Genomic DNA, 13,809 nt, shown 5'->3' on the forward strand with positions numbered 1-13,809 from the left:
AGAACCCACCACCTGGCCAGCTGAACAGGGAATTAAAAAAACGATACCAGAGTTCCGTAGCTGCCGAAGTACTCTTCATCCTGCCACGTGTCTTCGGGGTCATACTCATCCACCTGCTTCCCCACATGGTTTGCTGGAATGTACCCACAGCAGCCCGCACGCTCGCCCCACCACCAATCTGCAGTGGTTTGTCTCAGGATAAGAATTTTTTCTCCTCTCAGAAAACTGAGCTGGAAAAAAAAAGTTAAAATTCAATAAGAAAACCAGTCATCGGTATTTCAAGTGTGGCTCGGTAAGAAATCCCACCGATGGTGACAAAATCACAGAGATTTCAAACAGGAGTCAGTGGGTAATGACAGCATCTGAGAATGTTTGCAAGTGACACCATGACTTAGCGATACCTCTGGAACATCTACCTGAAAGGAGGGTACAGCTTAACTGATATTTTTTTGTTTTTGTTTTTGTTTTTTTTTTTGAGACGGAGTCTTGCTCTGTCGCTCAGGCTGGAGTGCAGTGGCTGGATCTCAGCTCACTGCAACCTCCGCCTCCCAGGTTCATGCCATTCTCCTGCCTCAGCCTCAGTCTGCCTGGGACCACAGGCGCCGGCCACCTCGCCCGGCTAATTTTTTGTATTTTTAGTAGAGACAGGGTTTCACTGTGTTAGCCAGGATGGTCTCGATCTCCTGACCTCGTGATCCGCCCGTCTCGGCCTCCCAAAGTGCTGGGATTACAGGCTTGAGCCACCGCACCCGGCCAACTGATATTTTTTTAAAAAAGAAGTAAACATTTTCAAATGGCTTAGGAGAGAATTTGTCAACAGCCTCTTCATTGTAACTCAACTATGCCAACTGACTTATTGAAGGTTTAGGCTAAGAAATTCCTGTCACAAAGTAAACAAAGCTACATCCAAGGAGATATAGCTTGATATATTTGGTAGCCTTACTTTTCATCAACTGGGTGGGTTCTAAATTCCAAGTAGAAACCAGAACAGGTGCTTCTGCCCCTGGCTGAGGGTCCCCACTCCACAGCTGGTATTTTCACACGTGCTTGGGGCAGTACCGGTTAGGCTGTGAGCTTCACACACAGGTCTTGTGTGGCCCTAAGCATCTGAATACTTCTTCATTTAACTTTCATATGACTTCTGCAAAATTTATGTCATTTTGCCACTGAACATGCTGAAAACCACAAAGCACTGTCCACCACGCATGGCTACCTGGGTCTCATCAGTGGCAGCATAGTCTGCGATGGCCACGAACTCCTCTGGCTGTACTCCCTCCTGCAGGAGACCGGCCTCACTGCACTCAGCAGGCTCTTCTTCCTGCTCAAAGCCAAGGAAAGGGTGAGGAGAGGACATGGGAGCTTTTTTTTTTTTTTTGACTATGTTATTAGGATGGTTTCAAATTTCAAATACAGATTCACGTGTCCAAGTATTTATTTTTTTTTTGTTTTTGTTTTTGTTTTTTTTTTTGAGGCGGAGTCTCGCTCTGTGGCCCGGACTGGAGTGCAGTGGCCGGATCTCAGCTCACTGCAAACTCCGCCTCCCGGGTTTACGCCATTCTCCTGCCTCAGCCTCCCGAGTAGCTGGGACTACAGGCGCCCGCCATCTCGCCCGGCTAGTTTTTGTATTTTTAGTAGAGACGGGGTTTCACCGTGTTAGCCAGGATGGTCTCGATCTCCTGATCTCATGATCCGCCCGTCTCGGCCTCCCAAAGTGCTGGGATTACTGGCTTGAGCCACCGCACCCGGCCCCAAGTATTTATTATACAAACCATTTGGATCATCTTTACTACTATAACCAAAGGCTGTCACCTTCACTCTAAATTTCTTTTAAAAAAAATGATTTGGACCCTAAAAGAGAATATCAAAGCAAGAAGTCAGACACAGGCACCGCCAGTGTCTGTCTGGTGAGGAGCCCTTTTCCTTCATCGGCCATGCTTCCTAAAGGTGATCATCAGCCCCACGAAGAGAACCCAGTGTGAGGACAGAACCGGGGGCCCAGCGTCCCAGGCAGGCACAGCCAGGAGCCTGTGGAAAGAGCTGATGGCAGGGCACAAACTTCCACGAGGCAGCAGAGCCCAGCTTGGACCCACACGGGTCCTTGGAGCCTCCCCCAACCCCTCTTTTTTTTTTGAGACAGAGTCTAGTTCTGTTGCCCAGGCTGGAGTGCAATGGCATGATCTCAGCTCAGTGCAACCTCTACTGCCTCCCAGGTTCAGGCGATTCTGATGCCTCAGCCTCCCAAGTAGCTGGGACTAGAGGTGTGCACCACTACACCCAGCTAATGTTTTGTATTTTTAGTAGAGATGGGGTTTTGCCATGTTGCCGAGGTTGGCCTCAAAATCCTGAGCTCAGGCAATCCACCTGCCTCATCTTCCCAAAGTGCTAGGACTACAGGCATGAGTCACCATGCCTGGCCGTCCACTTTATACAAGAATAAGTTTGCCTGGAAGACATCACTGCAGAGAGCAGAACCTCAAATCACACACTCCAGTTCAACGAATCAACCCTGTCTCAACACAAACACTTTAAACACATTTTCCTAAACATAAAAGTAATTCGTGTTTACTTTAGAAAACGTGTGAAAACACCAAGTACACAGAAGAAAATCAAAACCTCCTGTAATTTCACTCACTGATCACAGATAATAACAGACAGCACACTGGTGTTTACACTTTCAGACTTTTAAAAAAGTGGACACGTAACACAAGTACAAAGCGTTCACTGGGTTCACACAATGAGCCTGTGACCTATGGTTTTCACTCTATAAGCTCTGAACATTTTTCTTATTAAATATACTTCTAGCACTATTTAGTATCTGTAGAGTATTCTAGCCTATGAATTATCATGACTTACCTATCCAGTTTCCTAGTCTTGTACATTTAGACTTCTCAGTTTTTACTATTCTAAATTATGTTAAGATGAACTTCCTTCAACATAAATCATTCTGTATGTACCTTAATAATCTTAGGGTAAGTCTCTGCACATGAACGTGACGGGCCGAGACTATGCGTACTTTACGGCTTTTGATTTTACCACCTGGTGCCCTCCAGGAAGGTGTTCCGTGGGCTGCTTGCTGAGAGGGAACGGCCAATCTCCCCACACTCTCCCTCAATAGATACCAATCACTGTAGTCTCTGTCAACTGGATGGGTAAAAATCACTTTCTAACTCCATTTGCCTCTCTTTGTGTGGTTAGACGTTTTTAAAACACTTGCCAGCATCTTTTTTTACCTTGTTAACTGCCTGTTTGTACCCTTCGTGCTTTTTCCTATGCCAGGAGCACGACTCACAAGGCAGCACTGCCCTCTGCTTGCTCTCCACCCCATCACTGATCCGCCCAGCCCAGGCAACCCTTACTAACCCCCGGGTGTGCGGCCTTCCACACCCCCACCATGCCCATGTCATACACAAACCCCCGTGTACCCATATACATACACATACACACACACACCCAGGCCCTTTCTTTGCTTGGCTTTTTTTTTTTTTTCCTGAGATGGAGTCTCGCTCTGTCGCCTATGCTGGAGTGCAGTGGCACAATCTCGGCTCACTGCAACTTCCACCTCCCTAGTTCAAGCAATTCGCGTGCCTCAGCCTCCCGAGAGGCTGGGACTACAGGTGTGTGCCACTATGCCTAGCTAATTTTTGCATTTTTGGTAGAAATGGATGGGGTTTTGTAATGTTGGCCAGGCTGGTCTCGAACTCCTGACTTCAAGTGATCTGCCCACCTCAGCTTCCCAAAGTGCTGGCATTACAGGCGTGGGCCACCAAGCCTGAACTACATTTTGCTTTTCTTACACAATACCTTCTGGAAAAACTCTTCAACTGTCAGAACCCTGATTTACTGCTTTCAATGGCTATAAGATATTCCATAGCAGGAACTTCACTTGATTCCTCAGCCATACCCCATTGATAGACTTTGTCTTGGGATCCAGTTTTCTACCACCATAACTGATGCTGCAACAAAAGAAGTCTGTGCACAGATAAGCTTATGTGATGACACTTTATTTCTGCGGGATAGATTGCCAGGGTTGAAGAATACGCTTTTTTTTTTTTTTTTTTTTTTTGAGATGAGGTCACCCTCTGTCGCCCAGGCTGCAGTGCAGTGACACGATCCTGGCTCATGGCAATCTCCACCTCCCAAGCTAAAGCAATCCTCCTACCTCAGCCTCTCAAGTAGCTGGGACTACTCTTTGTATAATATAGATCCTATTTGACATCTCAAGAAATTTTTTTACAAACATATTGTTTTCCCAGTTATCTTGTTTAGGATCAGCAACTTCAAGAGTCAGGTCAACAGAAATTTTCCAAACTGAAGCACAAAAAGAAAAACGAACAACAACAACAACAAAAACAAATAAGAATAGAGCATGAGACATGTCAAACAGCAGCAAAAATTCTAACTTACGTTTACACGGTGACCCCAAAAAAGAAGAGAGAAGATGAGGCAGAAAAAAATAAATGAAGAGATAATGGTGGAGATCTTTCCAAAATTAACAAAAAAAAGATCATCAAGGCCAAAGTGGGTAGGTCACCTGAGGTCAGAAGTTTGAGACCAGCTTGGTGAACATGGTGCAACCCCGTCTCTACTAAAAATACAAAAAATTAGCCAGGCGTGGTTACTCGTGTGTGTCATCCCAGCCACTTGGAAGGCTGAGGCAGGAGAATCGCTTGAACCCAGGAGGTGGAAGTTACAGCGAACTGAGATCACACCACTGCACTCCAGCCTGGGTGACAGAGCCAGACTTCATGCCAAAACAAAACAAAACAAACAAACGAAAACAACAAAAACTCATTAACTCACAGAGTCAAGAAGCTCAACTAACCCTAAGTGGGAAAAACAAGAAGAAAACTGCTAAAAACCCCCAAAATGAGAAAAATCCTAAATGTAGCCAATGTGAAAAAGGAATACATTACATTTAGTGGAACAACAGTAAAATACTGCTGACTTCTCATCAGAAACAGAGGCCGGAAGACAGGAAAATGGCATCTTTGATGTGTTAAATAAAAACTGCAAACCTAAAATCCCGAATCAAGCTCTTCTTCAACAATGTAGGCAAAACACATTTCATAGTTTGACACAGCAGACTCACACTAGTAAATATACACATACAGCTGTCAGGGTGAAGGGAAATGATCCTACATGAAAACACAGAATGCAGGAAAAAGGGAAAGACCTCAAAAAAGGCAAATAATATGTGGGGAAACATAAAAGACTATTTAACTTTATAAAAAAAAGACTCAACAATGACAATTTATTGTGGGGTTTACAATATATGTAAAATTAAAATGATACATCAACAGTACAAAAATATGGGTGCTGGTAAATGAAACTAACTTATAAGATCTTTACCTTATGAAGCGGTTAAAAAAAAAAGACTGAAATTGAGTTAGGATGCATATTGCAATTTCTTGGGAAAATACTAAAACAATATGAAAAGACACAGCTAACAAGCTAGTAACGGAGGTAATGTGGAATTATAGAAAATACTTTATTAATCCACATGAGGGCAGAAATGCAGACATGCACAAAAAAGAAATGTGACAAATATAAAACAAACAGCAAGATGTTACACTTAATCATATGAGTCATTACATTAAATGTTAACAGACTAAATACGCCAATTAAGAGGCAGAAATTGTGTTTAACAGAGGGACCAAAAAAAAGACCTAAGAGCTAGATCTGACTAGCTCTTTACCAGAAAAATGCTTTAAACATAAGGACTGGAGGGAAAAAAAAAATACACACACACACACACACACATACTTTATTATTATAGAAAATACTTTATTTTCTATAATTTCCCTAAGAATGGGAATATTTTCCTATGCCAGGAGCATGACTCACAAGGCAGCACTGCCCTCTGCTTGCTCTCCACCCCATCACTGATCTGCCCAGCCCAGGCAACCCTTACTAACCCCGCAGTGTGCAGCCTTCCACACCTCCCCCCATTCCCATGTCATACACAAACCCCCGTGTACACATATACATACACATACACACATACACACACACACATGCACGCACGCACACACCGAGGCCCTTTCTTTGCTTGGCTTTTTTTTTGAGATGGAGTCTTGCTCTGTCACCCAGGCTGGAGTGCTATAATAACATAGCCGGTATAGCTATATTAACATTAAAAAAAGGTACATGCAAGAAAATAAGTATTTATTAACAGGTAAAAAGACAGATATTTTATAAAAAATAAGGTCAATTAATCTGGAAAACAAAACTTATACTAAATATATACACCCAATAACAGGGACTCAAAATAAACAAAGCAAAAAGTGACAGAACCAAAAGGAAAAATAGATATATCTACAATCATAGTGGATAATTTTTAGTAACTGATAGAAGATGACGAAAAAAATCAGAAAAGACATAGAGTTTTGAACAATACTAATAACACATTTGATCTTAATGGCATTTACAGAATGCTACACTCAACAACTGCAGAATACATAGTCTTCGCAAGTACTCATGGAACATTCACCAAAATATTCCATATGATTAGAATATAAAGCAGGCCTGAATAAATTTCAAAAGACTGAAATTATAGAGGATGGTATATTCTCTAACCAAGGTAATTAAAGCAAAATTAAATAAGAAAAAGTAAAATTTCCAAAATGTTTAGAAATTGGTCAACATACTTTCAAATAGTCCAGAAAACTTCTAATTTCCACTGAATATATTAGAAAATATTTTGAATAATGAAAATGCAATGCATTTAAATATGTGATGTATAGCTACAGCAGTGATTAGAGGAAAGTCATAGCTTTAAAGACTATTAAAGAAATGTTTAAAATCAATTATCTAAGCTTCTCTCTCAGATGCTACAAAAATTAACCCAAATACAACAGAAGGAAATAAAGACAAAAGCAGAAATCAATGAAATAGAAAAACAGAGAAATCAACACAGATAAAATTGGTTCTTTATAAAAATAGCCGGGTGCGGTGGCTCAAGCCTGTAATCCCAGCACTTTGGGAGGCCGAGACGGGCGGATCACGAGGTCAGGAGATCGAGACCATCCTGGCTAACATGGTGAAACCCCGTCTCTACTAAAAAAATACAAAAAACTAGCCGGGCGAGGTGGCGGGCGCCTGTAGTCCCAGCTACTCGGGAGGCTGAGGCAGGAGAATGGCGTAAACCCGGGAGGTGGAGCTTGCAGTGAGCTGAGATCCGGCCACTGCACTCCAGCCTGGGCGACAGAGCGAGACTCCGTTTCAAAAAAAAAAATAAAAATAAAAATAAAAATAAAATAGATAAAACCCTAAAAAAAAGACTGATCAAGTGGGAAAAAAGGAGATAAAATACAAGTTACCATTCTCAGACATCTATTCTATAATGGAGGGTAGTATTAACAGGATGAACACAGGTATTACTGAAGTACCAACATGACCCTCAAGTAGTCAGCAAAATTAAAGTAACAAGATACCTTTTTTTTTTTTTTTTTTTTTGAGACGGAGTCTCGCTCTGTCGCCGGGCTGGAGTGCAGTGGCCGGATCTCAGCTCACTGCACGCTCCGCCTCCTGGGTTCACGCCATTCTCCTGCCTCAGCCTCCCGAGAAACTGGGACTACAGGTGCCCGCCACCTCACCCGGCTAGTTTTTTGTATTTTTTAGTAGAGACAGGGTTTCACCGTGTTAGCCAGGATGGTCTTGATCTTGTAACCTCATGATCCGCCCGTCTCGGCCTCCCAAAGTGCTGAGATTACAGGCTTGAGCCACCGCGCCCTGCCCAAGATACCATTTTTTAACCCATGAGACTGACCAAAACTTAAAAGTCTGATGCTGTCAAGTGTTAGCAAGCACTACTGTGGGCTACTGACAGACCTGTGAACTAGTAAAGTCATTGTGGGAAACAACTGATCATTACCCAGTATAACTGAAACTTGCAATCCCTTGCACCCTGCAATGCCATTATTGGAGCACAGAGGCACGGAGAAGGATGGTCACTACAGCATTGTTTGAAATAGAAAAAACTAGAAACAACTTAAGTGTCCAACAAAAGGGGAATAAGTAAAATGGGGTATATGCCTACTGTATAGCAGTGAGACTGCAACAGGCATGTAACTACAACTAGGATACTTTATACTTTCAGAGAAGGAACACACTACAGAAGTACCCTACAGTGGCAGGATTGAACCAGCATTACACACATATCAACAAGGACAAATTCCCCAAAGGTAAAGTTAAATTGAATAGGCAAGCTACAGGTGACACTGAGAATATGACACCACTTATGGAAACTCTAAAAAGCACACACAAACAATATCATATGTCATTCAAGGATATCTATATAAGACACAGAGGTATAAAAAAAGGTGCAGTGACACAAAACAGATTCAGGATTCACAGTAGTGTTTGCCTCTAGAAAGAGAAGAGGAAGAATAGGACAGAGATTGGGGAACAAACTTTATCTAGAGGATTGCTTTTTCTTTTTTAAGATATGAAGTCTCACTTTATTGGTGAGGCTGGAATGCAGTGGCTATTCACAGACACAATCAGAATACACAACACCCTCAAACTCCTGGCCCCAAGTGATCCTCCCGCTTCAGCCTCCTGAGTAGCTGAACTACAGACACATCCGACGGTATTTTTATTTTATAAATATATACATGACTTAATGTACACTGTTTAATGCACTTGATGTTTACAGTATCATTCTGGAAATGTCCTAATATTTGTTAAATTTATCAAAAGAAAAATAAGATGTCCACGGAATTAAAACATTTTATGATTAAAGAAATGAATGAAAGATGCTGACTATAAATAAAATTCCTATATATAAAAACCCAAATGAAAAACTATCATTGGAATGAAAGAGAAAAAAAAGAAAATATTAAAATTGACCTAACAGACACGGAAACGCTTTTCAAAAACAGTATCTATTATTCAGTTGGTGAGTTTTACATAAAACATTCCTTAAAATTTGAGGGTTTTTTTACTGCTAACTTGAACAAAACTACATGAGTACCCTAGGCAGAAACAGTATGAATACACAAATCTTTTCTAATGTGTCCAACTTGCCTTCAATATATTGCTGGTATTATGCCCGAAACTGTATTGAACAGCTCAGAAAATATGCTTGCTTTGCCATTTCACATACCAAAAATGGAATCCTAAATGATGGTGATGTTTAGGGCCTAAGTATTTCCTTAGAAGTGTTATGGTGCCCAATGCACGATGTCACCTTAGAGACACTGTGTTTCCTCTGCCTCACAATCTTCACATTTAAGCATTCTACTGCTGGTGGCCACCTTCCAAGGCACAAGTCAAGCTCCACCACATCTGTGAGCTGACGCTTAGCTCTCTGTAATGTTCACATTCATTAAACACAGATTTTTAGGAACTGGAACCGAAATTACCTGCGATTCACTTCTGGGACAGTCACCTGATGTTGCCATAGTTCTCTTAGGCTCTGCCTCATAACTGCTGCTTTATTTCATTTTCTTCTCCATTTCTACTTTTAAAAAGAGGAGACACAAAGTACTTGTTATATTGCTTAATAATTAAGTTCACTTAACTTCTAAGGGGCATGATAAATGTCCTCTACCAAACAGAAGTAAAATGCGTATGTGTAAAGAATAGTATAGAAATGAAAATTTACAATTCTTTACAGAGACGAAAGCATTTAAAAATCATAAACTTTAAATAGTGTGTTTTCTTCACTAGTCTGAAAGGTGTTAATCTTATTCATTTGCTGAAGCCTGTTTCCGTTAGATCAGGTGTCGACTTAAGGCAATAAATCAATATTCATTCATTTCTTAGAACTGTGATAGCTTTAATTCCAATTAGAAGTCCCTACCTGGGACTTTACAGTGTTTCCACTAACAGGAACCAAGGTCTGCATCTTCCAGTCTTTTCCTTCTTCTTAATTCTTATTTTTCCAGTGACAGTGTAATCCACACTCTGCTCTGGGACCAATATGTTTTTTCAATTGCATAGCAATTCTTTGTTTAAAATGCATGCTTCACTTCTAAATCTAGACTGCAAGCTTATTTTTGTGATATTCGTAGTTACAAATGCTTGCTGATTTACATAATTATATTTTCTTTTTTTTTTTTTTTTTTTTTTTGAGGCGGAGTCTTGCTCTGTCGCCCGGACTGGAGTGCAGTGGCCGGATCTCAGCTCGCTGCAAGCTCCGCCTCCCGGGTTTACGCCATTCTCCTGCCTCAGCCTCCCGAGTAGCTGAGACTACAGGCGGCCGCCACCTCGCCCAGCTAGTTTTTGTATTTTTAGTAGAGACGGGGTTTCACCGTGTTAGCCAGGATGGTCTCGATCTCCTGACCTCGTGATCCACCCGTCTCGGCCTCCCAAAGTGCTGGGATTACAGGCTTGAGCCACCGTGCCCGGCCTCATAATTATATTTTCAATGGAAAACCTGGGTCCAAACTGGGAAGGGGTCGGAGTGGAGGCCGGGGTGCGTGCAGGATCCAGCTCTCCTAAGATGCCCTCGGAAGGAACAGGATCATGGAGGGTGGGCACAAGTGGCCAATGAAGGGGGGTGAGAAGGCGGCAGGAAGCGAGGGGGCCACACGTAGACGCAGAGGCACGAGAGGGTCAGGCTGGGCGAGACCGCGAGCTACGAGGCAGAGGCCGGCAGGCAGGTGGGCGTGGTCGCCAAAGGCGTGGCAGAGATGGTGGGGTGGGCGTGGCCGCAGAGGGCGAGGCCGTGGAAAGCGCTGGATGGTGGGAGTGGCCGGGAAGGGGGGCGGCGCTCAGTGAAGGGTTGTGACGGGGACCCAGCTCCCGTTAGGACGCCAGGGCAGGTGGCAGAGATCGCGAAGGCGCTCGGAGGCCCCAAAAGGGGGCGGAGGCCTCTGTCTGCCAGCGACGCACACGCAGTGCGAGGACGCCTCACCTGGCCTGTCCTTCCTTACGTGCAGTCCAGTCACCTGAGCGGCCTATCAGGACACCTACCTCAGCCGCGTTTCTCCGCTGAGTTCCGCGTCCACACCGCCAGCGCGGAGGGAACGCCGGTCTTTTCCAGGAGCCTGAGCCAACGCCCTCAGCCCGCGCAAGCGCAGTTCACGCAGGCCGTCAGCCGAGAAGTCCCGCCCAGGGTCCGGCGCACCGCGCAGGCGCAGTGCTCAGACGACCCACCCTTCCAGGGGAGCCGAGCTACCGCCCTCGACTCGCGCAGGCGCACCGCTCACAGACCGGCTGCAGCTTAGACTGCGCAGCGCGGTTCACGTCTGAGCCTTCCGCGCTCTTGCGAGCCGAGGCCCAGCGCCCCCTTGTGTGGAGCTTGTCCCCAACCGCCCCGCCCCGACGCGGGGGCCTACGTTTGGGGTCTGACCAGGGTGCAGGGCGCGGGGCGGGAGGCCGACCTGGGGCGGGGTGGGGCCCCTCACGGCCTGGGAAGCGACAACCCCTACGAGCCACAAAATGGCTGGGGCTTGGGGGACCCCCGACCTCCTCGTGTCTTCCCGCAAATAATTCAGTTAACTTTCGCGTCCGCGCTGCTCAGTGTGCGCCCTCTGCTTTCTTCTGGACAAGTGGAAGCAGAATGATGACGTTTCTGTTTTGGGGAGAGGAAGTTTGGGGTTAAGGAGAAATGGGTGGCACTAATGCCTGTAAAACAGGAATAAAATTCGAAGCACCCCCCACCCCCCGCCCCGCGACCCGGCCCCGGCCCCGGCCCCGGCCCCGGCAGCCGCGGTGGACTGGACTCCCTCCTTTACCCTGAAGTTCAACCTGAGAGACTGTTCTGGCCTTGAGGGGAAGTAAGAGTTGGACGTGCCTTGTTATACTTCTCCAGCATTAACATCAAGGGAGACCTTAAGTCTGATGTTTTAAAAAAATGTGGAAGGAAAATAAATCTTGGGGTCCCCAAATCATTAAGCTAAAGGGAAAAGTCAAGCTGGCAACTGCTTAGGGCAAACCTGCCTCCCGTTCTGTTTAAAGTCATCTCTCAGCTCACTGAGGTAAATGCATATCTGATTACCACCTCTGGAGAGGCTAACCAGAAACTAAAGGGAATGCAACTATTTGACCTGGAAGCTCCCTCTTGCCTTTGCTTCGAGTAGTCCCGCCATTCGGGACCAACCAACGTTCATCTTACGTATATTAATTGATGTCTCTTGTCTCCCTAAAACGTGTAAAACCAAACTGTGCTCTGACTACCCTGGGCCCGTGTCATCAGGCCCTCACAAGGCGGTGTCATGGGTGTGCCTCCTTAAATTCAGCAAAATAAACTTCCTAAGTTGACTGAGATCTGACTCAGGTATTGAAGGTTCACATTTTAGTAACCACAAAGGGATTCCGAGTGGAGGTGCCACTGACCTTTGACAAATCTCCTGTCAGTCCTTAGTACCAGCTTGAGCTATCTTTATGGCTCAAACCAACAGGACAATTGGCTGAGGCCTCGAAGAACCCCCTCCAGAGAATCCCTGATCTACCCAGATTTGGTCAAGATCTAGTTTATTTTGCTGTACAACTCCTTTTGTGTGTGTGGGGTGAGGGGACGGGGGTGGTTTACTGTCTTCCAACATAAGGAAGGCAAGTTTTTTCTTGCTTCAGTGACAATGGAAGGCAGGTAACTCTTTTATGGAGTTTGAGCTTGCTTCCCACAGGAAAGATGAGGGGTTTTCTTCCCCTGCTCTTAGGATAGTAGAGAGCAATCTTCAGCCTGAGACCCATCCCTAGGTAAGTAACTGAATTGGGGTTTGTCTTGGCTAAGATTAACAACCAGCTGGTCTTAATTTCTCCTTACCATGAGTGTGCTCAGTAATCTTATAAATTGTCCAATCCTTCGTTTCTCTTAACTGTTTTTTTCTTATTGTTGTTTCTTTTTTTGTTGTTCTTTTGTCTTTTTCCCATTGAGTTTGACCAACTCTATCTGACTTGATCAAATCCGAAGGGAAGTTCCAAATTATGAGAAGCAAGGCCTCTGAAGTGGGTCAGTTTCCCCCTCCCTACCACACACACACACACAAAAGGTGGTGTGGTGGAGGAAGAAAAATAGCCAGCAAACGGAAAAAGAAAAAGATTTTTTAGGCCGGGCGCGGTGGCTCAAGCCTGTAATCCCAGCACTTTGGGAGGCCGAGGTGGGCGGATCACGAGGTCAGGAGATCGAGACCATCCTGGCTAACACGGTGAAACCCCGTCTCTACTAAAAAGTACAAAAAACTAGCCGGGCGAGGTGGTGGGCGCCTGTAGTCCCAGCTACTCGGGAGGCTGAGGCAGGAGAATGGCGGGAACCCGGGAGGCGGAGCTTGCAGTGAGCTGAGATCCGGTCACTGCACTCCAGCTTGGGCGACAGAGCGAGACTCCGTCTCAAAAAAAAAGAAAGAAAAAGATTTTTTATTTTGACTGCTTAAGGGACTTTTTTAATATAACAAGGCCACATTTTTGCTAGCCAGACCAACCGAAAAGAGCAATGACTGTCATCCCATGCTGCAGTTCCTTACCTAAGGATTTTGCCTTTTTTTTTTCCCACCACGACAGCCTGGGTTTAGTTCCTAAATCAAGCCCTTTCTGGTTTGATACTTGGTACTTCTGAAATAACAGCAGTTTGTCCTAGATGAAATATGATAATGAGATTTATTTATTTATTTAGACAGAGCCTTGCTCTGTGGCCCAGGCTGGAGTGCAGTGGCACAATCTCAGCTCACTGCAACCTCCACCTCCCAGGTTCAAGTGATTCCCATGCCTTAGCCTCCTGAGTAGCTGAGATTACAGGTATGCACCACCACGCCCAGCTCATTTTTGTATTTTTTTGGTAGAGATGGGGTTTGGTCACCATGTTGGCCAGGCTGGTCTCAAACTGGCCTCAAGTGATCCGCCTATCTCGGCTTCCCAACGTGT

General features: G+C 44.8%; 1 protein-coding gene across 1 annotated transcript in view; it reads right to left on the minus strand.

The window, feature by feature from the left end:
- The window catches only part of PRMT2 (protein arginine methyltransferase 2), a 34,297-nt gene extending 23,241 nt beyond the window's left edge, over positions 1 to 11,056 (minus strand). Inside the window, exons 1-4 of the mRNA XM_026447461.2 lie at positions 10,921 to 11,056; positions 9,366 to 9,460; positions 1,214 to 1,318; positions 39 to 230 (exon numbers count right to left, since the gene is read on the minus strand). Of these exons, the coding sequence (XP_026303246.1) occupies positions 39 to 230; positions 1,214 to 1,318; positions 9,366 to 9,404 (336 nt within the window). The 5' untranslated portion in view covers positions 9,405 to 9,460; positions 10,921 to 11,056. The remainder of the gene's footprint in view (positions 1 to 38; positions 231 to 1,213; positions 1,319 to 9,365; positions 9,461 to 10,920) is intronic.
- Between the last annotated feature and the right edge of the window lie 2,753 nt (positions 11,057 to 13,809).

This window comes from Piliocolobus tephrosceles, chromosome 19, assembly GCF_002776525.5.
Source record: "Piliocolobus tephrosceles isolate RC106 chromosome 19, ASM277652v3, whole genome shotgun sequence".
NCBI classification, from domain to species: Eukaryota; Metazoa; Chordata; class Mammalia; order Primates; family Cercopithecidae; genus Piliocolobus; species Piliocolobus tephrosceles.